The sequence below is a fragment of the Pleurodeles waltl genome, chromosome 12, assembly GCF_031143425.1.
Source record: "Pleurodeles waltl isolate 20211129_DDA chromosome 12, aPleWal1.hap1.20221129, whole genome shotgun sequence".
Lineage (NCBI taxonomy): Eukaryota > Metazoa > Chordata > Amphibia > Caudata > Salamandridae > Pleurodeles > Pleurodeles waltl.
The window spans coordinates 281,500,432-281,528,123 of NC_090451.1; the positions used below are offsets into that span (position 1 = coordinate 281,500,432).

At 43.5% G+C, this 27,692-nt stretch overlaps 1 protein-coding gene across 2 annotated transcripts in view; it reads left to right on the forward strand.

The window, feature by feature from the left end:
* The window catches only part of HSDL1 (hydroxysteroid dehydrogenase like 1), a 112,185-nt gene that overhangs the window by 55,750 nt on the left and 28,743 nt on the right, over positions 1-27,692 (forward strand). For both annotated transcript variants that reach the window (XM_069216227.1, XM_069216228.1), the window contains exon 3: positions 10,491-10,936. In XM_069216227.1, coding sequence (XP_069072328.1) covers positions 10,491-10,936 — 446 coding nt within the window. The remainder of the gene's footprint in view (positions 1-10,490; positions 10,937-27,692) is intronic.

Sequence of the window (27,692 nt, forward strand, 5' to 3'; positions counted from 1 at the left end):
TTTTAGTTGGTAGTTGGGGAACGACCCCTTAGGCAAGGGTCGCTCCCTAGGGGGCAAATTATATTTAGGCCATTTCTGACCCCCTATTGTTATTAGGCCGATCTGCCCCCAGGAGTGGCAGAAACCTCTAGGCGCCAGGGATAAAATAAATATATATATATATATATATATATTTTTTTTTTTTAAGAGGTGGGGAGCAACCCCTTAGGCAAGGGTCACTCCCCTGGGGGGCAAATTGTATTTACACCATTTAAGCCTCCCTTGGGGGCAGATTGGCCGATTTTTGTTAGGCCAATCTGCCCCCAAGGGTGTCAGAAACCACGTAGGCACCAGGGATTGGCATGTGTGTATGCGTGTGTTTTCTTTAGGGGGAAGCCCCTTGGGTAAGGGTCGCTCCCCATGGGGGCACATTACTGTTGGCCGTATCTGCCCCCCTTGGGGGGCGATGGAGCTATTTTTGGAAGGCCCATCTGCCCCCAAGGGGAGGACAGAAAGCCCACCAGGGACCAGGGAAGTTTTTTTTTCCCAAAATAAGAGGTTGGGGGTATGGCCATACCCCCACCCCAAATAAATGGGGCCAAAGTTGTTCTGCCCACCAGTGGGCAGATGGGGCAGTTACCCCTGATCCCCACCCCAGGGGGGGCAGAAAGTCTACTTGCTGCCTGGGAATAATAAAAAATATATATATTGGGGTGGTGGCTACCAACCAGTATGGGCCTGGTTATGCCCCCACCCCAACTGAAGGGGGTAACAGTCTTTCAGCTCTCCCCCACACTCTAAAACATCTTATCCCACAGCAAGCGAGAAGACATTTGATTATTTTGGGTTTTGGTTTTACATTTGGGCCATGAGAGTTTGGCTAATTCTCAAAATCGTCCCACTTGGAATGGTGAGGGTTGCACTTCATGGACTTTGGGACACTGCGATGTAGAAAAATCCACAAGACCTAGACACATCTGAAAACTAAACATCTGGGTGGTGTTTCACATGCACCCCGCACCATTTTTGTACCCACAATGCCCTGCAAACCTCCAACTTTGCTAGAAATCACACATTTTTCCTACGTTTTTGTGATGGAACCTTCCGGAATCTGCAGGAATCCACAAAATCCACAAAATTCCTACCACCCAGCATTGTCTCATCTATACCGATAAAAATTCTGCTGCACTTGTCAGCCTAAAAATGTTTTTTTGCAAACTGCCCTTTTGGACCCCCTTTGGTTCCCCCTCAATATCAACATGTTTTTGGCTCTTCCCTTTCACAAGCACTTGGCCCACCTACACAAATGAGTTATCATTTTTACCGGGAGACTGAGGTATGAAATTTGTCCCAGTGTGATGATCCACACAGAAATGTGGGAAATTGATTTTTTTTTTTAGCTAAATATGAGGTTTGCTGAGGATTCTGGGTAAGAAAACATTGGGGGATCCACGCAAGTCGCACCTCACTGGACTCCCTCGGGTGTCTAGTTTTCAGAAATGTCTGGGTTTGGTAGGTTTCCCCAGAAGGCTGCTGAGCCCAGGACCAAAAACGCAGGTGCCCCCCCCAAAAACAGGTAGTTTTGTATTTGATAATTTTGATGTGTCCAGATAGTGTTTTGGGGCATTTCCTTTCACGGGGAGTAGGCCTACCCCAACAAGTGAGGTATTGGGAGACTTGGGGAACACTGGGTGGAAGGAAATTTGTGGCTCCTCTCTGATTCCAGAACTTTCTGTCACCGAAATGAGAGAAAAAGGTGTTTTTTGGCCAAATTGTGACGTTTGCAAAGGATTCTGGGTAACAGAACCTGGTCAGAGCCCCACAAGTCACCCCATCTTGGATTCTCCTATGTGTCTAGTTTTCAAAACTGTGCAGGTGTGCTAGGTTTCCCTAGGTGCCGGCTGAGCTAGAGGCCAAAATCCACATCTAAGCACTTTTAAAAAAACAGCTCTGTTTTCTTTGTGAAAATGTGATGTGTCCATGTTGTGTTTTGGGGCAGTTCCTGCCGCGGGCGCTAGGCCTACCCATGCTAATGAGGTACCATTTTTATCAGGAGACATGGGGGAACACAGAATATCAAAACAAGTGTTAGTGCCCCTTGTCTTTCTCTGCATTTTTTCCTATCAAATGTAAGACAGTGTGTAAAAAAGACGTCTATTTGAGAAATACTCTGTAATTCACATGCTAGTATGGGCACCCCGGAATTCAGAGATGTGCAAATAACCACTGCTTCTCAACACCTTATCTTGTGGCCATTTTGGAAATAAAAAGGTTTTCTTGATACCTATTTGTCACTTTTTATATTTCAGCAAATGAACTGTTGTATACCCAGTATAGAATGAAAACCCATTGCAAGGTGCAGCTCATTTATTGGCTCTGGGTACCTAGGGTTCTTGATGAACCTACAAGCCCTGTATATCCCCACAACCAGAAGAGTCCGGCTGACGTAACGGTATATTGCTTTAAAAAATCAGTAAAACGTGGAGAAAAATTGCTGTTTTTTCACCTCAATTTCAATATTCTTTTATTTCAGCTGTTATTTTTCTGTAGGAAACACTTGTAGGACCTACACAAATGACCCAATGCTGAATTCAGAATTTTGTCTACTTTTCAGAAATGTTTAGCTTTCTGTGATCCAGCATTGGTTTCTCACTCATTTCTGTCACTAACTGGAAGGAGGCTGAAAGCACAAAAAATAGTAAAAATGGGGTATGTCCCAGTAAAATGTCAAAATTGTGTTGAAAAATTGGGTTTTCTAATTCAAGTCTGCCTGTTCCTGAAAGCTGGGAAGATGGTGATTTTACCACCGCAAACCCTTTGTTGATGGCATTTTCAGGGAAAAAAACACGAGCCTTCTTCTGCAGCTATTTTTTCCCATTTAAAAAAAACGAAATTCTTGCTGTATTTTGCAAATTTTTTGGTCTCCTTCAGGTGAACCCACAAAGTCTGGGTACCTCTAGAATCCATAGGATGTTGGGGAAAAAAGGACGCAAATTTGGCGTGGGTAGCTTATGTGAACAAAACGTTATGAGGGCCTAAGCGCGAAGTGCCCCAAATAGCCAAAAAAAGGCTCGGCACAGGAGGGGAAAAGGCCTTGCAGCGAAGGGGTTATTCAGTAAAAAGACTCCGTTTCTTTAGCAGTAACTGTTTATCCATTGTGTCCTTTGGCGTTGGTATGTGGGGTTATGCCAACAGCCACTACCTTCAACCAGTTGAAATACAATTTTTGAAACGACTGCTTGCAGTGCCACAGTTCATCCCCACATATTTTAGTGATGAAGAAGTTGGCTTGGGTTCATAGAACATCATATTAAATTACAACCTTTGTTACTCTGGCTCAGAGTTTGGAAGAACCAAGAGGCCCATTTCTGTAGAGCAGTTCTGGCTGGCTGAGTGGCCCTGTATAACACCCTAGATATTCCATGGCTTAAGTATATAAAAGATAGCCTAGCAAAGTTGGGCATTCCAGAATATTTTTCTAAACCGGGCGGCCTTGCCACCAGTTCATTGTGCAGAGTTTTTTTTTTATAAACATATCCAATCTCCGTATGGTGAACAGGCATGCTGGGGTGGTAGATCATTCACAATAATTTCCATATGCAAGTTCACACCCGGAATTTTACTCACAGATAATTCCAAATGAGAGGCATATGTTTTTGCTGACTAGGCTCTGTCTTAATTCTGTACATTTCCTATAGGCCTTTCCTACTCAAGGCACATGGTTCTCTTCACTACTTTTTTGCCCCTGCATTGGCTCTGCACTTCAAAGCACTTTATTTTATTTCGGCTATACCACTGAGAGGAGACAGTTTCTCCTCCAAGTTTTAATATCATCTGAGATTAGGTCCCATGAGTTGGCCCTTACTTATCTACTCAGACTGAGAAGCATAGATATCACTTAAGCCGTGCTGAATTTATTTAAGTGCATTACGGATTTCCAACACATATTTAGAAGATTGGTTTACTAACTGTATTCTTTTATGACTTGTAATGTTTTTTGTATGATTATGTATTGTATTTGATGCAAACTTTAATAGCTCAACAGAATCGAATAAAGTATTAATGAATGAGTATGTACACAATTTAGCGTCTCCTGTTGCTGTCTGACCTCATGCATAAAGGGACAGGCTCACACCATGAGAGAAGGTGTGGGGCTTCTGATCACCCCTGGAATCCACCTCACCTGACTTGGGGTTCTACAGACATGATACGCATCTCTCCGGCCCGTAACCATGCAATGTTTTCATTATATGAGGGACATGGTACATGGAGGGTTTTGCACAGTGCTCAGTATACAGTTGTGTATTGCACATGCCACATGATGTGCACCCTGCACACTACATACAGGTGTGCAGTACACACTGGCTTTTTATATACAGGTCATAACCTGCGGCTTTGCATTGTTCGCACTTCATACAGGTGCACAGTAAATGGTGCCTGGTGCCACCACGTCTTTTTCCTGCTTGTGAACGTCCTGCATTCTTACTGCTTGTGCCTTCTCGCCCACCCCCTAGAGTTCTTGCCGCTTGTGCCCTCTTTTCCAACCCTCCTGCTCTCTTGCCACCTTCCATTCTAATGCTGTATGACCCATCCACCCAATGCTGCTTCCCACCTCCCTCCTGCCCCTTCTGCCCCCTAGCTGCTTGCTACCTCCCCCAACACCCTCTTTCCCCTTGCTGCTTGCCCCTTTCGCCTCTTTTTCTCCTACCCCCTTTCCTCCACCTCCCACTTCCTTATCCCCTCCCTTCCACCACCTTGATGCTTGTCCCCTTCCCTCGCCCCTTGTCTCTTCCCTCCCACCCCATTGTTGCTTGCCCCTCCTTCACTCTTCCCACAACTTTGCTGCTTGCCCCCACCCTCCCTCCCTATCAACATTCTTGCTGATTGATACTGTCCTTCGCCATCTCCCGCATTCTTGCTTCTTGACTCTCTCCCATCCCCCCTGAAAAAAGCAGCATGAATTGGTGTCATGACACTTTTTTCTAACTTTCAACCATGAAGCACAGCAGCTGTGCTGCTGTACAACATGGCTAAAAGACATTGGCAAAGCCAATAGCTCTAGCATAAGCAAGACCTATTGGCTTTGCCAGTGCTTGTTTATGTGCGTACAGCAAAAGAAAAAAGCAGGCCATCGCAGTAGTGCACAGAAGTATACCACATTGAATGCAAAAATAAGCAAAGGCCATTTCTAGGTCAATGAACCAGAGCTTCGCCTGGTCAGTAGGACCTTGGGAGTTCTGTGTTACATTTATACACTTAGGGCCTGTAGTGCCACGCCAGCAGGACTTCACCCGCAATATTATGAGGTGTAATACGGCTTGTCGGAGTCTTGCTGGCGTGGTGGTGCTGGCGATGCAAAATCGCCAGGAACCACCGCGTCGGTGCAACCAGTGGGCCAGGCGGCATTGTGACTGTCTAGCTTCTGCCAAACCCCACAACTTGTGATGCGGCGGTCCTTACCGCCGGGTCCGCGGTGGTAAGACTGCCACAGCGATGCTGGCGGTCTGATGACCGCCAGCCTCGTAATGAGGGCTTTATTCTGAAAGCAAGTGATTGGAAGCAGGAAAACATAATGAGCCTAAACCGCAGATAGGAGCTAATGAGCAGGTGCAACATTTTCTCATGGGAATAATAGAAAGACTTGGGTTAAAGGCAGTTTTCTTGAGTAAAAGGCTGACTCTACTACCTTCTGCAAGCCTCACTTCATTGGTCCAATTGCAGACTCAGGCTATGCTTACTAGGATGGTTGAGCTGAACTGTGCAGTGTACATCCCAGGATAACAAAATGGCAGTGTAATTAAAATAAGTGTAAGTGTGCAATAATGCTAAGGTTTAGGTGAACTTTAAGCGGGTATAAAAACAAAATTGTAATCATTAATACAAACATCTTTGATGTATGTAAATCCACGCTCTCAGAACATTTGGCCAAAAGCCATAGGGTCTGAAGGAGCACTTCTGAAATAATCCAGTACTTTCAGAGCATGCCTGGAATGCCTAACTCCCCTCAAGGGAATTGGGTAATCACCTTTTCCAAGAAAATATAGAGCAAATGGTGGCAAAGTGGTGCATATTTTAGCACATCTCCAGAAATCGGCATAGTTATCGCAGACAATCTAAACAAACTATGTATTCAATTTCTTTAAAAAAAAAATAAGTATAACAGCTTTCTGTATTTCTGCATTTGAAGTCTTTTTTTCCATTGCGTCCCTCTCAAAGAGATTGTCAGCCGTTCATTGTGTCTGAGAACCTATTTAGAAGGGAGTCGGTGGGAGTATTTAAAATTGCACAACTCTAAAGATGATAGCCGCAAATCTGCACAAATCTAATCCTCTAGTCCTGCAGAGTATTGCATAATGTAGCTAATGTAGAGACCCTTGAGGTTTTGAGAGCTATCGAGTTATTCAAACTCTGTAGGGTCGGCACTCAGACATCAAGGCAGCATCTTAAAGCATTTTCTGTACGTATGAAGAAATGACTCAACATGATTCTTGAAATGATATAAAGACGAGCAATATGTCTTCCAAACTCTGTGTGCATTATCACTGGAATATTCTCTTTAAAGAGACTTTTAAGGAAAATTTATCTTGTCAGTTTTCGAAATTACATTATGCTGCTAAGAATATTTTTTTCCATTTTGAATGAATAAACCAGTCCCCTCTTACAAGTGCTTGTCATGTCCTTAAACTATTTTGCCTAGGAACTTTAGCTTTTAATTTTTAGTAAATACATATGTAATCCCCTACTGGCTTGTTATTTTCATTGTGTACAACTGCATTGCATGGAAAGGTTCTGCGATACAAGCCTATCTGTCATCAAATAACAATGTCTGTTATATATCGGCGATATCCACCTCTGTTGTACCTGTGATGGCAACATTATGTCAAAGAGTAGCACCATTATGCTAGCGCCACCGTCAGTCATGTTGGAGATGCCCACAATATAGGGAGAATGACCACAGTATTGTGAGAAAGGTCATTATGACATGGCCACAATCATGCTAGGATCCCTGTCATCCCAGAGTCCCGCCTCATCGGCCCATAAATGCCTGCGGTCTGCAAAAAATATGTTCTTTTGACAGGGAAGGGCCCATTAATGTTGGGAATGGCCCACATATGCCTGGAGATGAGACACCACACCAGTCATATGTGCACACAGATATGCAGACACACACACAAGCTTTCTTTCTCTGTCGCGTTCCCTCTCTCTCACACACAGACATACACTTAGTCTTCTAATTTCCTGGCCCCAGAGTTCTACAAATAAGTTTGAATGTCAGCCTGTAGTCACTTTGCTTCTATTAATCTGCCTATTGATAGGCCTTATGTTATAGGCCCTGTATATGTGAATACTTCGCAAAGGACAATGGACATTCTGTGACAGAGCTAATGGCCACATGACTTCACTCAGCTCTCTGACAAAGCTGAGTGCCCCTTTTTCCCATCTCTCTCATGCTTGCAACAGTGCACTTGTGGCTGCATGCTGTGGCTGCTGCCTGTTTCCTTAGGCAGTGGATTTCTGAAAACTTGCTTCATCGAGTGTGCTGACTCTGTTACTGCATTGATTGAATTACTGAAATTAACAGTGGCAGTTAGTGGGTCAAAGCCCTATTAGACGAGAAGCTGTTGTCCTTTTGAGTGCCTGCAAAAGTGATTTGGGATTGTTGCTAAAACTCTGTGAAGTAGCATGCTAACATTCATGGAGTATCTATTGACAAAGGAGCATGTCCTCATAATTAGAGGGCTCATGGAACTCCTTTTTGTGTGTTTTTGTGTAGTTGTTTAGAGGCATTTATGCCTCTCTTTCAGTTTGTTCCATATCCTTCAGTTTCTCAAAAGTAGTCTTTTCATACTATTGATGCCTAACAAGACTTGCATTACTCTCTACAGAAGACCAGTGACTTCAGAAACATCTCTTTAAAGGCCTATGGCTTCACGCAAGAGGCAGTTTGTAGCAACCAGTGCTAAAGTGCTTGTGCTTACTACCATAAACATGTTAAAATTGGCTTATACCCAATTGGCACATTTAATTTACTTAAGTCCCCTAGTAAAGTAGTACAACATGTGCTCATGGCCTGACAATTAAATGCTACTAGTAGGATTGCAGCATTTATTGTGGTACCCACTTAAGTAGCCTTTTACAACATCTCACACTCCTGGAGTCGCAGCCTGTGTGCAGTTTTAAGCAGCAAATTTGACTTGGCAAAATAACCCCTTTGCCAAGTCTAAACCTTCCTTTTTAATACATATGCCACCTTAACGGAGGCCCTAAACATACACAAGGGCAGGGTGTGTTCTATTTAAAAAGCTGGACATGTTCTTTTAAGTTTTACTTGTCCTGGTAGTGAAAAACTCCTAAATTTATTTTTCACTCTTGTGAGACCTGCATCTCCCATAGGATAACATTGGGTTACTTTATTACATTTGATAAATGAGAGCATTTGTTTGGGAACAGGTATAGATTTAATGTTTGGTATCCAAAGTATTTGGATTTTCAGTCATTGAAAATGGCACTTTGAGAAACTTGGCATTTTCTTGTACTAATCATTTGGAGCTTGTATCCTGGGTCACATGATTAGGTGTATTTTGAAGTTGGCCTTAGTGTATTCCTCCCAGACAGTAACACAAAGGGGGACTTGGTGTTGGCAAGATCGGTGGAATGGAGCTATGCACAGCTCCACTGACATTTCAAAGTAGCTTTCTCAGCACACACACAAAGGACTTCACACTAGCCTTATGTGACCCTAGACCCTGTGGAGCTTGGGCAGGGAGGCAGGAAATTCCTGAACCATCTGTGGAGAAGGTGTGGGTGAGGACAGCAGACATTCCTTCCACTTAAATGCTGACACCAGGAATACAAATAGGACCCTCAAACCCACTCTTCAGTTCACTTCTGTACTTGCAGAGGACCACCTTGCTACATGAGGCCTGCTCTTTGCCCACAGAGGACGACTGCCTTGCTGCTTGAGAACTGCTTTTCTACTGGAGCCAGGATGCTAGAGTGACTCCAAGGACTAGTTTACTGGCCTCCTATTCAGATCTACAGGGACATAAAAAGTTCCTACAATGCACATTAATCCAACTCTAAGTGAGTCCTAACCCTCCAAGTGGTGTCCCCAGTGCAGAACTCTTGGAGGTGCTGCTAAAGATGCACAACCAGCCAAAATCCAAACCTGGGGCTTAGAAAATGTTGTGACAAAAAGTGCTCAGAGAACCGAGAGGAGACCCAGGACTTACCTTTTTGCCAATCCAACCTAGGTGCATCGCAGGTTAGCCTGTCTTCATGGTTGTTCCTGCTATCTTCTTTCCTTCAGCACAAAATCCTATTCAGCAGCTCCTCTCTGGTAAGGTATCCCATCTCCTGGAGCCCTTGTTGGTTAAAGGCTACAGCTTCGTCCCATTAGAGATTTTCGACTTCCAAAAAATAGATTAAGTCTGAACAAATAAATCTTCTCTGCAACTTTGTCCCGCGGCTCCTCCTCCTCCTCAGACACCACCTACTGCCTTGCTCCGCCAAACCGTACCTTTCTCTGTCATCTATCTTTGAAATTTCTTCTAGGAGGTCACGACCAGGCTTAATCCACCTCTTGGATCCGAACCACACTCCATTGCAATTGGCCATTACTTTCGACTTTGAGCTGGCCTTGCGTGACTAGATGTCTGCAGTTGGCTCCTTCATCTTTTAGGTGCCATATTCCCGAACAACGTCAAAATGTCATAATTCTGGTTCTACTAATTGGATTTTTGTCATTTTGGTGTCAAATGATTTATTACACTTTACTCTATTTTTCTGAATTAAAGTAGGATTTTTCGGGGGTGTTATGTTCTCACTTTATTAATGTTTAAGTACTGTATAAATACTTTACACGTTGCCTCTAAGTTAAGTCTGATTGCTTTTGTGACAAGCTACCAGACGGTTATGCGCAGATTAATCTAGTGACTTTTGTGCTTCAACCTGACAAGGATTATGGCTGTTGATTGCGATGGGTTAACACCCCCTCAGCCAGCAACCCAGTTTCTCACACCTTTGCGCTATGTTTGTCAAAACATATATACGTAAAGATGGTGAAAAGTTAACTACATGAGCATATTCTGAGATTTTCCACCTCATTTCTTGCAATTATATCAATACATTGACCATATGCAATTCCCTACTAGAAAGCTATTGTTACAGGGACAATGAGTTTTTGTTGTGCTAATATGCCGAAAGAATTGTACACACTTGCAGGATACATTAAAAGTTCTGCTCCACAGGAGCCCTCGATTTGTAGAAAGCAGCAAGTGGATATACAATCTTTGAACAATATTTTTAGTTACATGGAAACCGAACAGTGTATGTTTTGCTGCGAGTACGTTTGCCGTTTCATATTTAAGCTTGTACATGTTATTGCTAGTTTGGGCCTAACTCCACTTCGATGTTTTTATTCGATACAACTATGTTCCAGAATGCGTGATGTGACCATGTTAAACCACATTTTACCATTATTATTTGATAAATTGTTTTATTTTTCCCAGGAGCTACATCTGGCATTGGAAAAGCCTATGCCGAAGAACTGGCACGGCGAGGTGTAAACCTCATCCTCATTAGCCGTAATAAGGAGAAGTTGGAAAATGTCTCTGATTCCATTGCTGAGAGATACAAAGTGCAAACTGCATTTATTGTAGTAGATTTCAGCAAAGGCCGTGAAATTTACCCTTTAATCCAAAAGGCACTGAACGATGTAGAAATTGGCATTTTGGTAAATAATGTTGGAGTAGCTTATGATTACCCACAATACTTTGGTTTGGTGCCTGAAGAGAAGCTTTGGGACATTGTCAACATTAATATGGCTGCTGCTACCATGATGGTCAACATAGTGCTTCCACGGATGATTGACAGACAAAAAGGTGCTATTGTCAACATTTCTTCTGCATCCTGCTACAGGCCTGTGCCACAAATGGCTGGATATTCTGCTTCGAAGGTAAGAAACTGTGACAAGCATTTTTTGGGGGAAAATCTGTGGACCTATAGCATCAATCCTGGCACCCTCAGTCTTCTAGTAATGTACCATTAAGGCTCTCTCTCTCTCACAAAAGTGACGGTATGGGTGGTCCACTTTGTCACAGCCGTGAAACTCCAGTGATAATGTTCATGGCTATTAGTAATTCAAGGTATAGCCAGTGTATATATTTACATCTAATAGGAAGGCATAAATCTAGAAATCGTACTCCACATTTTGAAAGCACGATTTGGCCTCGCACTTAAGTGGCAGATTATCTCACCAGTTGGTTGTGGAAAAGGCTTGAGAGAAAAGCTGGTAACTTTGTTTGACCAACGCGGTTAGTGGTGGAAATATTGCTTTATGTTTGGTGCTCCAGCCCCGAGTCCACCTTTTTCACCTTGGCCGGTTGAGGCTACTGCAGCAGCATCGCGGTGATCTAAGTCGATCCTCCGGTTTGTGAGATGAAGGAGAAAGGAGGTTTGAATTACATGTAAGAAGCCTATTTCAACAATTCGCTTGATAAAAATGTGTGGAGGGTAGGTGGACTTGTTCACTCTTAGTTTCGTGAATTTCATTTTTATAATGCACACATCATATTACAACTATGGAAAGCACAACAGTGCAATACAGTTTTGAATCGACTGCTGCTAATCTGTCACGTTTGACAGAGGTGTAAAATATCTGCAGCTTTATGTTCTTTTAGCAGAATATTATCTAAATAGCCTCACAGCTTATTTCGTAAGTGAATGACCTCTGATCTCCAAACAAGCATATATTAAATGGAATAGACAGGCGTCTTTGGACTTGATATAATTAACATTTACTATTGCCAAGAAATGCTAGGTAGTATAGGGAATTTGCATCATCCTAATGTTTCTGTTACCCCTGAAAATGTGTAATGCACTACTCCTTCTATGGGCTAACTGAATGGTTACACTGCATTACGTATTGCCATTATTTTTTGTGCGGTTTTGCACTCTAGGTCTAACTGTATAGCTCCATGACCATGTTTCTTACAAATGCTATTTTCATTGTGGTGTCCTCTAGAGGATGTTCTAAACATTACAGTCATATCAACATACTAAAACATTTGTGGCATGGAAACTTGCCCCATATGCTTTGCAGGGCATTACTTTACAAAACATTTTTGCTCATAACAGTCTTTGGTGGTCCTAGGACAATGGGACCACCATCAAAACATTCACAGCTACGTTCTCTTTCTGTCTACATTATCTCTGAGTCCCCACACTGGGCAAAGTTATGTTTTATGGCCTTGTTTGTAATATCACTGCAATAAGCCTGCTAGCTTTGAAAATGTGTAACGTATTACACCCTTTAAGGGCTACATATATGGTTACACTGCATTATTTCTCCCATTTTTTTTCATGTGGTTATGCTCTCTAAGAGCTCACTGTGTGGTTCCATGACCATGTTTCTTTCAAATGCTCTTTTTATTGTGATGTCCTCTAGGGGCTGTTCTGAGCATTGCATTCAACATACTGTATTATTTGCGGCCCAAAAACTCACTCTATAATGGTTTGCAGGGCATTACTTTTACAAAACATTTTGCTCATAACAACCTGTGGTGGTCCTAGGACAATGGCACCACCTTCAAAACACCCTTTCTATCTAAATCATCTCTGGGTCCCCACACTTGGTTATTGTGGACCCTAAAATAATATCCCCTCCCACCATTCAGCATCTTTTAAGCTTTCTCTTGGCTAGAACATTTGTTTTACAGCTGGGAGAAGTTTAGTTTTAAAGGACTCGCTAATATCATTGCAGTAGGCCTGCTAGCCCTAGAAATACCCTCTAGGGGCTAAGTATATAGTTATAGTGCATACTTTCGCCAGTTTTTAATCGGCTTATGCCCTCTAGGGGCTAACAATATGGTTACATGACCATGTTTCTTCCAAATAATATTTGTTATGATGCCCTCTAGAGGCTGTTTTGAGCATTACAGTCTAATGCAAAAGTTTATTTCTGATAAAGGTTTATATGCTAATTGTATATGTTTAATAATCTCTTTTTAATACAATTATGACCATGATTCGGACCAATTTAACATCCTTATTACACTATGACTGTTTGAACACTCTTGATATGTTTGGGTGGCTCTTCTAGTTTATTTCTTCTCTGTGTCTTTCTTGTGTCTTTCTTTGGGAAATTGTGTTAGCCAGCCAGCTGCTCTGATGGTGGGGTGGGGAATGTGGTATTGTATTGGAATTAACATGGCATATTTAAATTAGGCTGATAAATGACAAAATTTTCATTTTTTTGCTGCAGATAGAGGAAGAAGGTAATTGGAAGTGCTTTAGTTATATGCAGGGCCACTGCAATAACATAGCAGGAAAATACCAAATTATGAGGTAGGATTGACCAATTTATGTGGCAAGAAAAGTCCAGTTAAACATTTACAATGCCAATAGCTCTAACTCAAGCAAATGCAAGACCTATTGCATTGCAAATGCTTGTTCATGATTCATAGCGGATCTGCACGCACCAGATTGAGGTCAAATGGCAAGGCATCCACTTTAATTTCCAGGGAGGTTCTCATATAAAATAAGCCTTGGTTACATCTGACAGTGCGAGTTCAGATGGCTCTTGTGGCACTGCTCCAACTTTATTTGTAGCAGTGGCTTAGCATACTTGTTTACATCGGACCGATTGGCCGGCACATGTGTCACTTTATCTTTCACTATCGTGGGTCTTCTCTCTGCTGTCCACAGTGCTAGTGTCTGATGCGAGGGCTTATATTACCTCGTGGCAGTCAATACGCAGGATCAGACTTCTGCAGAACTAGTTGTGCCTGGTGTTAATGCTTGCTATATATTATGGTGTGTACTGCCTGTGCACGCTATTTTCCCCTTGTACCTCCTCTAGGACTTGATAGTGTCCATGTCATTTTGTTGGGGATTGAAGAAAAATTGGTCATGCTGAGTGTTATGGCACAGCCCCATGCTGGTGTGTCAGCCATAAATAGTCTACCTTCTCCCAGGTGGTCGGTCCGTGTTAAAATGTACCCAGTGTTTCAGTAGTGTATGGCTGGGCCCAGGCCCAGCTCATGTGGGTTATACCCTAGGTCTCTTAGGGCACATGCACCTCATTGGCTCTTCTCAGACCATATGGCCTTTCAAGGGCACCCTGTTATATGAACATCTACCAGTTTTCTTACAGGAATGTCTGATTTTGTTTGGGCCCCTGCACCAGACTGCTTTAAAGCAGAAAGAACAGTCTGACTGGGAAAATACACAGAGATTCTGCCCAGAAATAAATGGGACATTAGGACTTGCTAGGAGTGAAACTGTGCTCAAAGGTTTGAAACTCACAGCTAGGAAATGGAACTAAGCCCCAGGATGTGAAACTCCTACTCACACAGTGAGGCTGCACAACGACATGAAATGTGCAAGGATGTTAGACTCAACCAATTCTCTATTGGCCGGGGTAAAGACCAACATGGCAGCTAAAAGCTGCCTAAATGCTGTCACTGAACGTTTAAACGGCATAAGCATATTGAGAACCAGCTTGCATGCCTACATTAAAAACGCACTTGAAGCAGTCGGCCTTCATAACTTATGGAAGAATCCTGGAACGATGGCAATATCTAGTACCACATCAATTAAAAAAAAAACAGGATATCACTTGTGTTAAACAGCTTGCCTTAATCTCCAAAGAGAAGCAAGAAGTCATGGAAATATCGGAACGGAAAACAACAATGTACATTTGAAACTTATCTAGAGCACCTGACCCTCACCTTGAATAGAAGGCTTTACTTAAAATGAAGATTAGGGATTGTTCCGGTTTTGACTTTAGCTAAAAAAAATATTCGCTCTTCAGACCAGTGGAAATGTACTCTTGAGGGCTAGAATTAATAACACTCTTCATGCGGATGTGCTCGATTACACTGGGACTCCAGAAACAATTCCTCCAGACCATATTTCAGGTACATAATGTAAGAACTTGTAAAGGGTTGATGGACCAATGCCAAACGAGTGGGTGACAGGTCATTTATTTCCCTGTTGCTTCCTACATCTTTTATGCTTGGAATCTAATATAATAATATATAACTATATATATAACTATATATATAACTATAAATATATATATGTGTGTGTATATATATATATATATATATGTGTGTGTGTGTATATATATATATGTATATGTGTGTGTATATATATATGTATATATAAATATGTATATGTGTGTATATATATATATATATATATATATAACATTATTATAGACCAGCCAGAAGATATTTAGACATTTAGACCTGCTGGTTCCTCACCATACTACTGAACAGATTGATGAAGTGCATGCTTTGCTGTGGATAACGAGTCTTCTCTCCAAAGCATGTGTGATAAAGAGGCGTACATCAACTATTATTAGTACATCGACTTGTTGCAACTCAGTATGACAAATGTAAACATTGATTTCCATTCTATTATTGAGAAAAATTCACACATGCGGAAGTCTATATTTAACCTAGGACTATTACATTTCTGCTAAACAGACATTGGTAACATTTATAGTATAAAATATATTTTACTTACTGTTAACACTTGCCAATTCTCATTTATTTATACTAAATATGGTGGTGCTATTCCCATTCCTGGCCACAAGATGTCTTCGTTCTCCAGATTTCGCGGACAGTTTTGTAAAAAGCACACCTTTTTACAGAACTGCTGAGTTCGCGTTTTTTTGAAAATCCCGAAATCCTGGAGGGTGTCTAATGGACACACTCACCCACAAGACCGCTTAGGAGGCCTGACCTATTTTCTCAAACCTTGGTCTCCACTGTCAGTCTTCTGTGCCTCACATTAACAGCCTCTTCTGAGGTGATGTGCAGTGTGACACACACTATACGGCCATCTCACTAGAGTACGTACTGTTGAACCGACCACTGTCTGATTTAATTAACTCTTAAAACAATCCCCTCCCTTTAGTGCCTCTCTCTGTTCACAGAAAACAAAGGAATCTACCAGAAGCTTTAAGAATCCTGTGAGATTCCCTTCTCCTGTCTAGCACCACTGCAGCAGTATAAAAATGCTGCAGATGAGGTTGCATCTCGATGAATGGACTCAATCCAAGCTTTAAATCTTGAATGGTACAGTGTGATCTCACCAACTACAAGTTCCACTAACGTTGACCCATCTGGCATGGATCCAGTCGTGTGTGTCACCTACCTAACAATGACCCGAACCTCCTACACCCAATTTCTTTTCACTCCTTAACACATTGCTAAATTACCAATAATTGAATGAACTATCAGCAAACTTTGCAAGCTCTTTCTGAGTATTTAGATATTTCTGAACCCAAACTACAATTCCCCTTATATCCCTACATCACAATCCATACTATGACATCATCAACTTCATTATTGAGCGATTCACATAATGCAGAACACAACTGTGGCTTTACTCATTTACACCCTTTCTCTTGAGTTGATGTCAAATTCAAATCAGCTCTCTAAAGGGATCACTTACAGACATAAAGCGGGCATGTTTTGTCAGAGGTTACAGCCTTCCCTGTTTCCCAGCATCCTTGCCATGGGTTAGTTTGCCCAAGTAGCACCCCATGTGGCTCACATCATAAACACCCTAATGACCACCGAGATAGTGCCAATAACGCTGGTTTTGCCAGCCATTGAAACTTCACTGCTTAGTGCTGTCTTTCCAGGATCTTGAGAAAAGTATGATCATTAAACTCTAGTAGTTCATTAAAAGCGGCACATTTTTTACTCTTACTAATTTCATACTGTTCTGGCCATTGGCTGTGTAATTGTTACCTGATGACAAACCCAAATCCCTGCTCATTCTCCTGAACCCATCATCTGCAGCTGACACGGTTACCTTTACTAGAAAGACTTGTAAGAGACAACATTGAGTGATTTACTTAATTCACAAACTACAGAAAGCAAGGTCCAAACAAAATACCCTTCTAGTTAAGCCATGTGTATAATCTCTGTCATGTTCAGTCCTGAATCCAGGTCCTATATCCTACCTCTGGTAGCTCCCTGTCCTCAAGTGGGTTAAATGTAGAGTGATGAGAGCTACCGGCCTTCTCCCCATATCAGTTTCAACAAGAGGCAATGGAGTTCACAGAAGAAGCCTCTGGGGGTGTGAGCGGGAGTACTGCAAAGAAGTGAAATAGGCGGGATAACACCAACGCCTTGGAGATCGCCGCTCAGCCTAGTGGGAAGATGGGCAGCGATTGCCAGAAGGGTAAGGCTTTCAGATGGATCTCAACTCTTTCTCCACATTGCCATCCTTGATTTCCCTACCCGAGCGGTGTATCTGGACACCTAAATATTTAAAGGTGTCCTAACACCGCTCAAGCCAGAATCCGGAGTGGCACCAGAGGGAACAGGCAGTGATTTGGGCCAGTGTACCTTAAGCCCTCAAATGTCTCCAACTCATCCAACAAGAGTATCAGACCTGGTAGGGAGGCCCCCACCTCCCGTAAGAAGAGGGTATCATCTGCATATAGTGCGATGATGTGGGCCCAGTTCCAGGATATCTCCCATTGGTGCGCACGTTGTTGCAGCTGGCAGGCCAGCGGATCCATTACCAGTGCAAAGATCAGCATAGAGAGAGGACGGCCCTGCCAGGTGCAAGTCTGTATTGTGAAATTATCTGACATCAACTGGCCTGTCTAGACTCTCGATAGCAGCACCTGTACACTGTGCGTATCCAATCTAGGTACCCTGGACCAAACCCTATATATTCAAGGGTCAGCAGTAAGAAGTCCCAGTTCAAGGTATTGAATGTCTTTTGATGTCCAGTGACTCTGTTACCCAGCCCTGGGTCTCAGGGAGGTGGGGAGCATAACAAGCTTCTGATGTTGAGGAAGGTGCTGCAGCCGAGTATGAACTCTGATTGATCTTCGTGCAGAAGGGTGCCGATTATGGGGAGCAGTCTGTTCTAATACCCTGCTTAGAATTTTATAAATCCAGGTTCAGGTGCAATAAGGTCTGGTAGGATCGGACATCTAGTGGATCTTAGCCTGGTTTGGCCAAAACCACGATCATGGCTTCCCGAAGTGAGTCCGGGAGGTGTCCTGTTGTTCTAATTTCTTTGAACATCTTCAAAAAGTGTTGAGCAATTTGGACAGAGAAAGGGGCATAGTATTCAATCAGCAGCTCATCCGTGCTCGGCGTTTTGTTCCTGGCAATTTGAGCAATAGCTGCTCATATTTCCTCTAGTTGAAGAAGCTCATCCCTGTTGGCCTGCTGCAGCAGGGACAGTTTTGTGAGTGGTAGTTCTCGTAAAAACCCATGTGTTTGTTCTTGTGGCAAGAGAACCCACTGCCTTATACAGCAATTGGTAGTAATCTCAGAATGTGGCATTAATGGCCGTCTGTGTTGTGACCAGTGTATTATCATCTGTCCTAGGTACCCTGGACCAAACCCTATATTTTCAAGAGTCAGCAGTAAGAAGAGGCCTGTTCCTGTGTCCCATGACTAGGGGTAGATGGCAGTTGGTCTTTGTGTATTCCTCCCAGACAGCCACACAATAGAGGGACTAGATGTTCCTGGATGGGCCATCTCAGGCTAGAAGGGGTAGCAGATCTGTCACCTACCATTGCTTTGGTCTCTTCTTAACGTGTTCCTGTTCCACAACTCTGCAAAAGACTCTAAACATTTTTAATAATCAATTTGATGTTGAGGAAGGTGCTGCACCCAGGTATGAACTCTGATTGATCTTCGTGCACAAGAGTGCCGATTATGCGGAGCAGTCTGTTCACTAATACCCTGCTTAGAATTTTATAAATCCAGGTTCAGGAGCAATAAGGTCTGGTAGGATCGGACATCTAGTAGATCTCAGCCTGGTTTGGGCAAAACCACGATCATGGCTTCCCGAAGTGAGTCCGGGAGGTGTCCTGTTGCTCTAATTTCCTTGAACATCTTGAGTAATTTGGACAGAGAAAGTGGCATAGTATTCAATCAGCAGCTCATCCGGCGTTTTGTTCCGGGCAATTTGAGCAATAGCTGCCCATATTTCCTCTGGTTGAAGAAGCTCATCAATGTTGGCCTGCTGCAGCAGGGACAGTTTGGTCAGTGGCAGTTCTTGTAAAACCCCATGTGTTTGTTCTGGTGGCAGAGAACCCACTGCCTTACACAGCATTTGGTAGTAATCTCAGAATGTGGCATTAATGGCAGTCTGTGTTGTGACCAGTGTATTATCATCTGTCCTAATAGCACCTATCGGGGACGGCCACTGATCTTCCTTTACCAACCATGCCAGTAGCCTTGCCAAGTGACACCCCTCAACGTGTAACATGGTTAGGTACAGCTTATAATCATGCTTCCCCAGACGCGTTTCCTTGTTGCTGCATTGTTTATGTAGCTGTTGGAGTTGCTCGAACGTCGTGATCCAGTCTGCCACCCATGTTTTCAAATGATGCACTCCTGCTCAAGGGTCATCAGCTCCCCTTGCAAGTGTCGGCATATCCCTCATGCGTTTCCCATGCAGTGACCCATGTGACCACTTTATGAGCGTACCACTTCAGTGCCCAGGGCAGGGTGAATCCTTTTTTTAGGTCAAAGTATTGGGTAATGCACTTCACCGGCTCTTCCCTAAATGGGGGATCTAAAATTGCTTCAGTTTACATCCTCCAGGTGGGTATCCTGGCGCTGCCTACGGCACTGTAGGGCTAACTGCAGGGAGCAATGATTCAAGATGGTTCGTGCTAAGTGCTCAAACCAAATTATCTGCATGTCCAGTTGCTCAGTGCATAGAAAAAGGTCCAGCCTGGTATCAATGTCGTGGACAAAGGAGTAGAATTAAAATTTGCGATTTAGTGGATGCCCGAGCCACCACACATCTTGAAAGTGTCACTCGGCAACCCAGTTATTGAAGGGTTGTGTTGTGTGGATGCATGCAGCATTACGCTGAGGGGAGACAGAGGGATCGCGATCTATGTCCGGACACAGTTGAAATAGCCGTGGAGTCAGGGTCATGGAAAAGTGAAGGGGTGAGTGTGTCCAGAAAGCCTGAGTGGTTTGTGTTGGACACATACACTGCCACCAGTGTGAGGGAAGCCCCATCAAGGAGCCCTTCTGCTATTACAAATCACCCCCGGTGTCCTCCCTGTGATTGTTTATTACATATGGGACTCCTGTGGCAAAACAGATGAGTACTCTGCGAGCATATGCCGATGCAGATGCACCGTACACTTGCCCCCTCCATTTTGTGCAGACCTCATGCAGGCTAATGTGAGGTGTATTTCTTTTAGCATTGGAAAGCATTTGTGGTGGCGTTTGAGATAAACATAAATGAGGTACTGCTTGGCGGGAGTAGCCATGCCACGCACTTTCCATACTACGACATTATAGTGTGGATTATGGCTATCTATGTTTGTTCTCATTTGTTTTTTATATTGATGGTATGCATTGGGTAGGAGGCTGGCCTGGTTTGTAGTGGGTACCTAAGGTACTTACACCTTATATTAGGTCCAGCTATCCTTTGTTAGTGAAATGTAGTCGGTGTCTAGAAACCAGGCTCTCTAGGGGTAGTGTGGATGAGCAGCCACGACCTAACTAGGAGATGTGCAAAGCTCATGTAATACCACTGTAGTCACACAGTACTCACACACTTGAAAGAAAATACTCAGTGCTACAAAAATAAAGGTACTTCATTTTTGTGACGCAATTGCCAAAAATACCATAGAGACTATACTCCCTTAGTGGATAAGTAATTCACAAATTATATACACGAGTTTGCAGAAATAGCAATAAAAACTGTTAAAAACAGTGCAATTAGTGAAAATCACGATAGTTAGAAATGGGCCTAGGGGGGACACAAACCACATACTAAGAAAGTGGAGTGCAAAAGTCGGTTTCCCACCTAAGCAAGTGTAGTGTGTAGAGGGGCACTGGGAGTATTAGAAAGCACCAAAGGTAAGTAATAGAACCTACCCCAGAGCCCAGGAAAGCAGGAGTAAATCACAGTAACATTCCTAGAACACACAAGAACCCAAGAAAGAAGATATTGCAAGAACCAGAAGAGACTGCAAGACACCAACAATGGATTCCTGCACCTGAAGACCTGTGGAAGAAGGGGACCAAGTCCAATAAGCACTGAAGAGTCCAGAGAGAACAGGAGCCCCTGCTAACCCGGGTGAAGGTGCAAAAGAAGAACCACCAGTGAAGAAAAACAGTTAGTACTGCACCCAAGAAGACAGATGAGGGATCCTGGTTGGTGCAGAAGATGTCCCACACCGGATGGGTGTTTGCAGTCAGGTTTGTGTCGCTGGATTCAGCCAACAAGCCTTGGCACATGCAAAGCTCGCGGTTAACGGAAAATGGCGCTGCCCGGGGCCAGGAGGGACCTGGTGGACTCTACCCAGGAGGTGGAGTCAGAGGGGGCTCTCAGCAACTCCAAGAGCCCTCAGAAGGCTAGGCAGCACGCACAGGAGTCCCACAGCACGAGGACAAAAAAGGTGCCAAAGGAGGCCCATGCAGCACTACACAAAAGGACCGCACGCCGCCGGAGAAACACGCAGGAGGCTGTGCGTTACAGAAAGGAGTGCTAGGGGCCGGAGCTGCACGGTGCATGAAAAAGTTCGTGGAAGGATGCCAACAAGCCTTGGCAACTGCAAAACACACAGTGCACGGGGGTACTGTCTTGCGTTGGGAAGCAAGCTCTTACATCCACCAAAGTTGGACAGTTGGACATCAGGACCTCTTCAGTCCACCACCTGTGAAGCTTGATCCAGGTGCTTCATCAGCAGAGGGGACCCAAGCCACCGGTTGTTGCTGCAGAGGGGTGCCTTCTGAAGCAGGGAAGTGACTCCTTCACTTCAAGGGAGATTCCTTCGTTCTTCTGGTGCAGGCAGAAGACAGGCTGTCCTCTGAGGATGCACGACTGGGAAACAGTTGCAGTTGCTGACAGGAGCTGAAGATACAATGTTGCATAAATAGTCTTTGCTTCTTTGTTGTAGTTGTAGAGTTCCTGGAGGGTCCAGATGCGTTTTTTTCGGTAAGAAGGTGAAGTACAGGATGCAGAGGATTCCTGCTGGAGTCTTGCAATCCGAATCTGAAGAACCACCCAAGATAGAGACCCTAAATAGCCCTGAAAGTGGGATTGTCAGCTACACAGGTAAGCACCTATCAGGGGAGGGCTCTGACGTTACCTGCTGGCACTGGCCACTCAGATGCGCCCAAGGTTCCCAGCCAAGTTGGAATATAAGATGGCAAAACCCAGGAATCCACTGGAGGAGCTGTGAGACCCACCCCTGGGATGGTGATGGACAAGGAAGTGGTCACTCCTCTTTCCTTTGTCCAGTTTTGTGCCAGAGTAGGGGCTGGGGATCCCTGAACCGGTGTAGTCTGGATTATGCAAGGAGGGCACAATCTGTGCCCTTCAAAGCATTTCCAGAGGGTCTGGGGAGGCTACCCCTCCCAAGCCTGTAACATCTATTTCCAAAGGAAGAGGGTGTAACACCCCTCTCCCAAAGGAAATCCTTCGTTCTGCCTTCCTGGGCTTGAGCTGCTCAACCAACAGGAGGGCAAAAACCTTTCTGAGAGGTGGCAGCGGCTGGGGTTGCCTGGAAAACCTCAAACAGCAGAAAGGGCAATACTTTGGGTCCTCTAAGGAGCCCCAGAGTGCATGGAATCATACAACCAATTCTTGCAAAAGCCTTGGGGTATGATTCCAACATGTTTGGTATCAAACATGCCTATGTTCGTAGTTACCATTATGTAGCTGGACATAGGTAATGGAGGCCCGCACTGAAAGAATTCTGGGAAAATGGTCCTGTAAGTCGTGGGGGCACCTCTGCTAGTGTAGGGGTGCCCTCACACACAGGTACTCTGCACCCTGCCCTCAGGGCTGGACGGCCTGCTATAGGGGTTACTTATAAGTGAGCTTGTGCAGTGTAAATGGCAGTGAAATGGTGCATGCACCTTTTCACACAGGCTGCAATGACAGTCCTGTAGAACCCTTTGCATGGGCTTCCTATGGGCTGCAAAAGATATGCTTCAGCCCATAGGGATCCCCTCGAACTCCAATTCCCTGAATACCTAAGTACCATATACTAGGGACTTATAAGGGGGCACCAGTATGCCAATTTTGGGTGAAATACAGGGTTACCAGTATGCAGTGACCATAATTTAAGGGGGAAAGCATAACGCCTGGGGTCCTAATTAGCAGGATCCCAGTAGGCACTGACAAACAGGCCAAAAGTTGGGTAACCAAGCTAGAAAGAGGCCACTTTTCTAAAACTGCGGGTAGTGAACTCGCCGCCAGTACCCCATGTGTATGGTGCCCCGCACCAGGTGAACCCCACCTCCTCGGCCAACCACTCCCAGTGGTGGTGTGTTGATGTCTAACAGCTCTTTGTTTGAATTCATTAAAACAATAACAGTAAGATCGAAAAGCCTGATGATTGCCCCTCGGGTCGGGGGACTCCTGCGTCCCCAGCCATAAGTTCCCAACCTGCACACAATAACTGAAGAAAGTGAACAAAAAGCAAAAAAAAAATCCTCTCTGGAGTCCGTGTGGGTTCTCTGCTGTCCATACTGTCTGTAGGCTGGGCCCATACCAGAAAGTTGAGTGTCTGGCCTGCCACAGTTGTTTATAATAAAGCATGCCAAGACAGTCCCCGCAGCTAAAGTTCGGTACTCAGTCTTAGAATAGCATTTACAGTAGATCATCTGCTGCCCTCGGTGTGAGCTTTGGGCCATGACCAGTGCTTGTAGTAGCAGTCCCAGAATCACCTGTGTTCGAACTGAAGTCCACAGCATGTCCGTATCATAGAAGGGCAAAAGGATTCGTACTGTGCTGTAAAGTCGCTGCTATCTCTGTTTTGCTTTCACTAATGGCCGAGCTAAAAACAATCTCTGGAATGCACTTATTAGTTTAAAGAAGACATTTATTATTACTTCACCACGAGGTTCTTGAGAGAGGAGATTAGTAGGTTGGAGGCACACGACTAAAAGTAGTCACAGCAATGAAAGAAAAATATATCAAAGTGATTCTCAATTGCAATGTACACAGCAAATATATGTGATTATATTATAGCATAACTTCAAAGCAAAGAATAAAAGTCAAAATTCATCACCGTAGTAGGGCCCACCAAATGCTTCATGTTTCTCATGCCAGCAAGAAGAACGACTCCTGTTCAACTGCAATAAAGAGATTTTCCAACCCCACGGGACAGGTCAGGCAGCTGGCGCCTGCTCCTGACTGAAGTCTCGGAATTCCACACTACTGAACAGAGTCAACTTTTTTATATCTTTGAATAATTACCAGAGAACTTTCTAGAAAGCCCTCCCCCTTGGAAGAGAATTATAAAACAAATGCTGGCTACTTTAGGTCAGAGTTGGAAGAAACAAGCGTCGAAAGTTGGCCAGGCTTTCAAGGCTGTCTCTCCCAAGGCTGACTAAAGAAAAACACAAAATATGCGCTCCCTTATCATGCTAGGGTTCGGTGAGAACAAAATATGAAAAAACACAGCTTGGTTTACCATGTGGAAAAACACAGCTCATCTGCAATGTCTAACGCCACAATAAAGCCAATAGGCAGCTAAACTGAATACAGAATGTAATGTCTAATGCCAGGTTAAAGCCAATAGGCAGCTAAACTGAATAGAAAATGTAATGTATTACTGGTGAACTTTGAACAACTAATATGCACAGTGGTGAAACACAGTCAGTGGTCAAACATAATTTTTTTCATAACATCTCCACTCTCTGACCAATGACTTTTGTTTACTTTTCTCTTATTTCAAAGAAAAAACAAACAAAAAAAACATTATAAGCAAATCAGGTTTGAATGATAAAAGCAATCACTGTAAAGCAATGGAAGTGGATTAACGTATTGATCTCATAACCTTTCAAATCAGATACACCTACAATGAAAAGACTAAAGCTTATATACTCTGATTGGGATAATAACTGATTGAATAGTGTCTCTAAAATAGCAAGTTGATGTAGCATGAGTTCTACTCATGTAAAGGTACACAGTCCACCTGAAAGGTTTGCTGGAATGTAAGTAAAGGTTAAGTTTCCACACGAAAACAGCCAGCCAACTGGCAACTTGACATGTTTAATGTGACTGGCAGCAGTCACTAGATGACAACAAACCATTTGATTTGACATATTTTTGCAATGTCTGTCCGTTCGGTAAAAGCACAAAACTCTGTGTTCCCACAGTAAATTTTGAGAAGTTGATGCTTTCTTTTCTAAGCGCAATTGAATGCATTTTCCGATGTCACGAGAATTACAAGACATGTAGTAACACACGTCACCGGGAGTAATGTAGGTGATTATATGAGTGAGATTATCCCACTTTTCATTGGTTGTTTCCTGGCAGTTCCTGCAATACTCCTATGGACTGAAGTGGGTTTCAACATCATGTTCTTGCAAGTCTTTGCCACGATTAGTAGCATTGAAAATTTCTAATAAGATGTCTGTTGGCGTTGGTATGGCGATTAAACATGTTGACAAAGCATCCACAGTGGTTTGCATGCCGCCCATGCAAAAATCGGATCTGTTGAGCACGGTCTGCGTCAGATGAATCCAAATATTGTCATTCAGATGCAATAAAGGTGTTGCATGACGTAGTGGATCAATCAAGTTGAGATTGGGGGTGTTGGGTCCCTCCCGACCCCACACGCACATGCCCAAATGGAGACCACGCAGAACACTTGCGGCACAGACAAGCTGTAGTATGACCTGTAAAAGAAACAAGTATGATCATTCTCGCAAATAACATTTATCAGCTGGAATATGTTCCCATTTTTCTTGTCCTGGTTTCATGATCAACAAAACATTGTTGGGGCCCTTTGCTATAATTTCTGCAGGTTCTGGAGGGTCATTTGGGGGTTCAACCCACACCTTAGCACTGAGGTTTTTATCTGCTGCACCACAGCTTCCTTTTCCTTGCACTGTCAGAAGGGCTGGGGCAGACTCCTTCCTTACCAAACCTCCATTCACTGCACTTATGACAAGTTGGGCAATTCGGTCTCCAATCTGTATGAATGAATCAGATTTTCTTCTAGTTATCAGAATAACTTGGATTTCTCCTTGGTAATCTGCAGCAATCACTCCCCATAAAACCTGAATACCTTTGAGGGCCAATCCAGATCTGGGAGCAATCAACCCAAAATGCTCTGGGGGAATCTGTACTCCAACACCTGTTTCACACAAAGCTATGTCTCGGGGTTTTAGTCTGTAAGCTTGAAAAGCATGTAAGTCAAGACCTGCAACTTCGGGTGTGGCTCTGTAAGGGGCTAACGCCCTGGGTTTTATTTCCCAGTATGTGATGGTATTGGTGGCCACATGTGGTTGTATTTGCAAGGCTGGAGTTAACATTCGCATCAAAGGTATTTCAGTATTTGTTCATGGTCTATTGTTCAGAATCTGGAGGGCTTCATTTAAGTGCTCTCTCCAGTTTTTCAAAGTTCCATCAGATAATTTTTGCAATTAATTTTTCAGTAAACCATTCATTCTCTCAATTAGTCCTGAGGTCTGTGGATAAAAGGAATATGATATATCCACTCCATATTGTGCTGAGAACAGTAATCTTGTACCAATTTGCCTTTGAAGTGTGATCCATTGTCACTCTGGATCTGGAGTGGTACTCCATAGTATAACATTAACAAATCCAGAGTTCTGATAGTATTGTGCTGAGTAGCACATTTGCAAGGTACAGCAATTAAGTATCCAGAATAAGTGTCCACTACAGTGCAGGCGTATTGACACCCGCAACTCATCGGTAGTGGTCCAATGTAATTAATTTGCCATGTCTGTCCTGGTAACTTTCCTCTCCCCAACTGACCTTTAACTGTTTGCGGGACAGACCTCTGTTGTGTGTGCTGACAAATAAGACATTGCAAAACCACAGTTTTTATCAAATCTAGGGGAATTTGCATTTCTCTAATCTCTGCCCACCTGTAAGTGGCTTTTTCTCCCAGGTGTCCACATTTTTGGTGCGCCCATTTAGCCATCCCCACCAAGTCAGAATTCTGGGTTAACACTTCTGTCTTTGAACTTTTCTCTTTTACATCTGCAAGGGAATTGAACCAGCGTTCTAATGAGTCAATGGGACCATGAGCATCCACATGATAAACTGTGACTTTACTTTGTTCTAACATCTCCCAAATTTCCTGCCACAACTCTTTGCCCCTCACCTCTTTTGAGTGACTTAACCAGTTATGTGCAAGCCATGTGGAAAGCCAAACGGCTAATCCATTAACAGTGAACCAGGAATCAGTGTAAAAATAACACGTCTCAAGCAGCTCTTGCTTTAAAGTCTGACACACATTGTTCAACTCTGCATATTGGTTACTTTTTCCTTCTCTTGTGGTAGACAACAACTTTTCAGTAACTGGATTGTATAACACTGCTTTCCATTGTCTTTTAGTATCCATACATTTCAGTGAATCATTAGTCAAACAAACACGCTTTCTATCCTCAGGGGACAAGAATTCAAATGGTGCACTCAGTTTCACTAGTGACTCTTTTGCCTGTGGTACCTTCTGCACTCTCTCCTTATCCTGTAAAGGGACTTGTGACACATGTTCATGTAGGGCTGTAGTGCCTGTAGGTCCTACTCGAGCTCTGTTTTGTATGTACCAGATCCATAGTATGATACTACCCTCTTGTTCCTGTCCTATACTGTGAGATTTAGGTGAACTCCTCACCCACTGCATGATTGATATTTCAGGTTTCAGAATTACATTATCATTTAATGTCATTTGCTCAGTATTCACTACAGCCCAATAA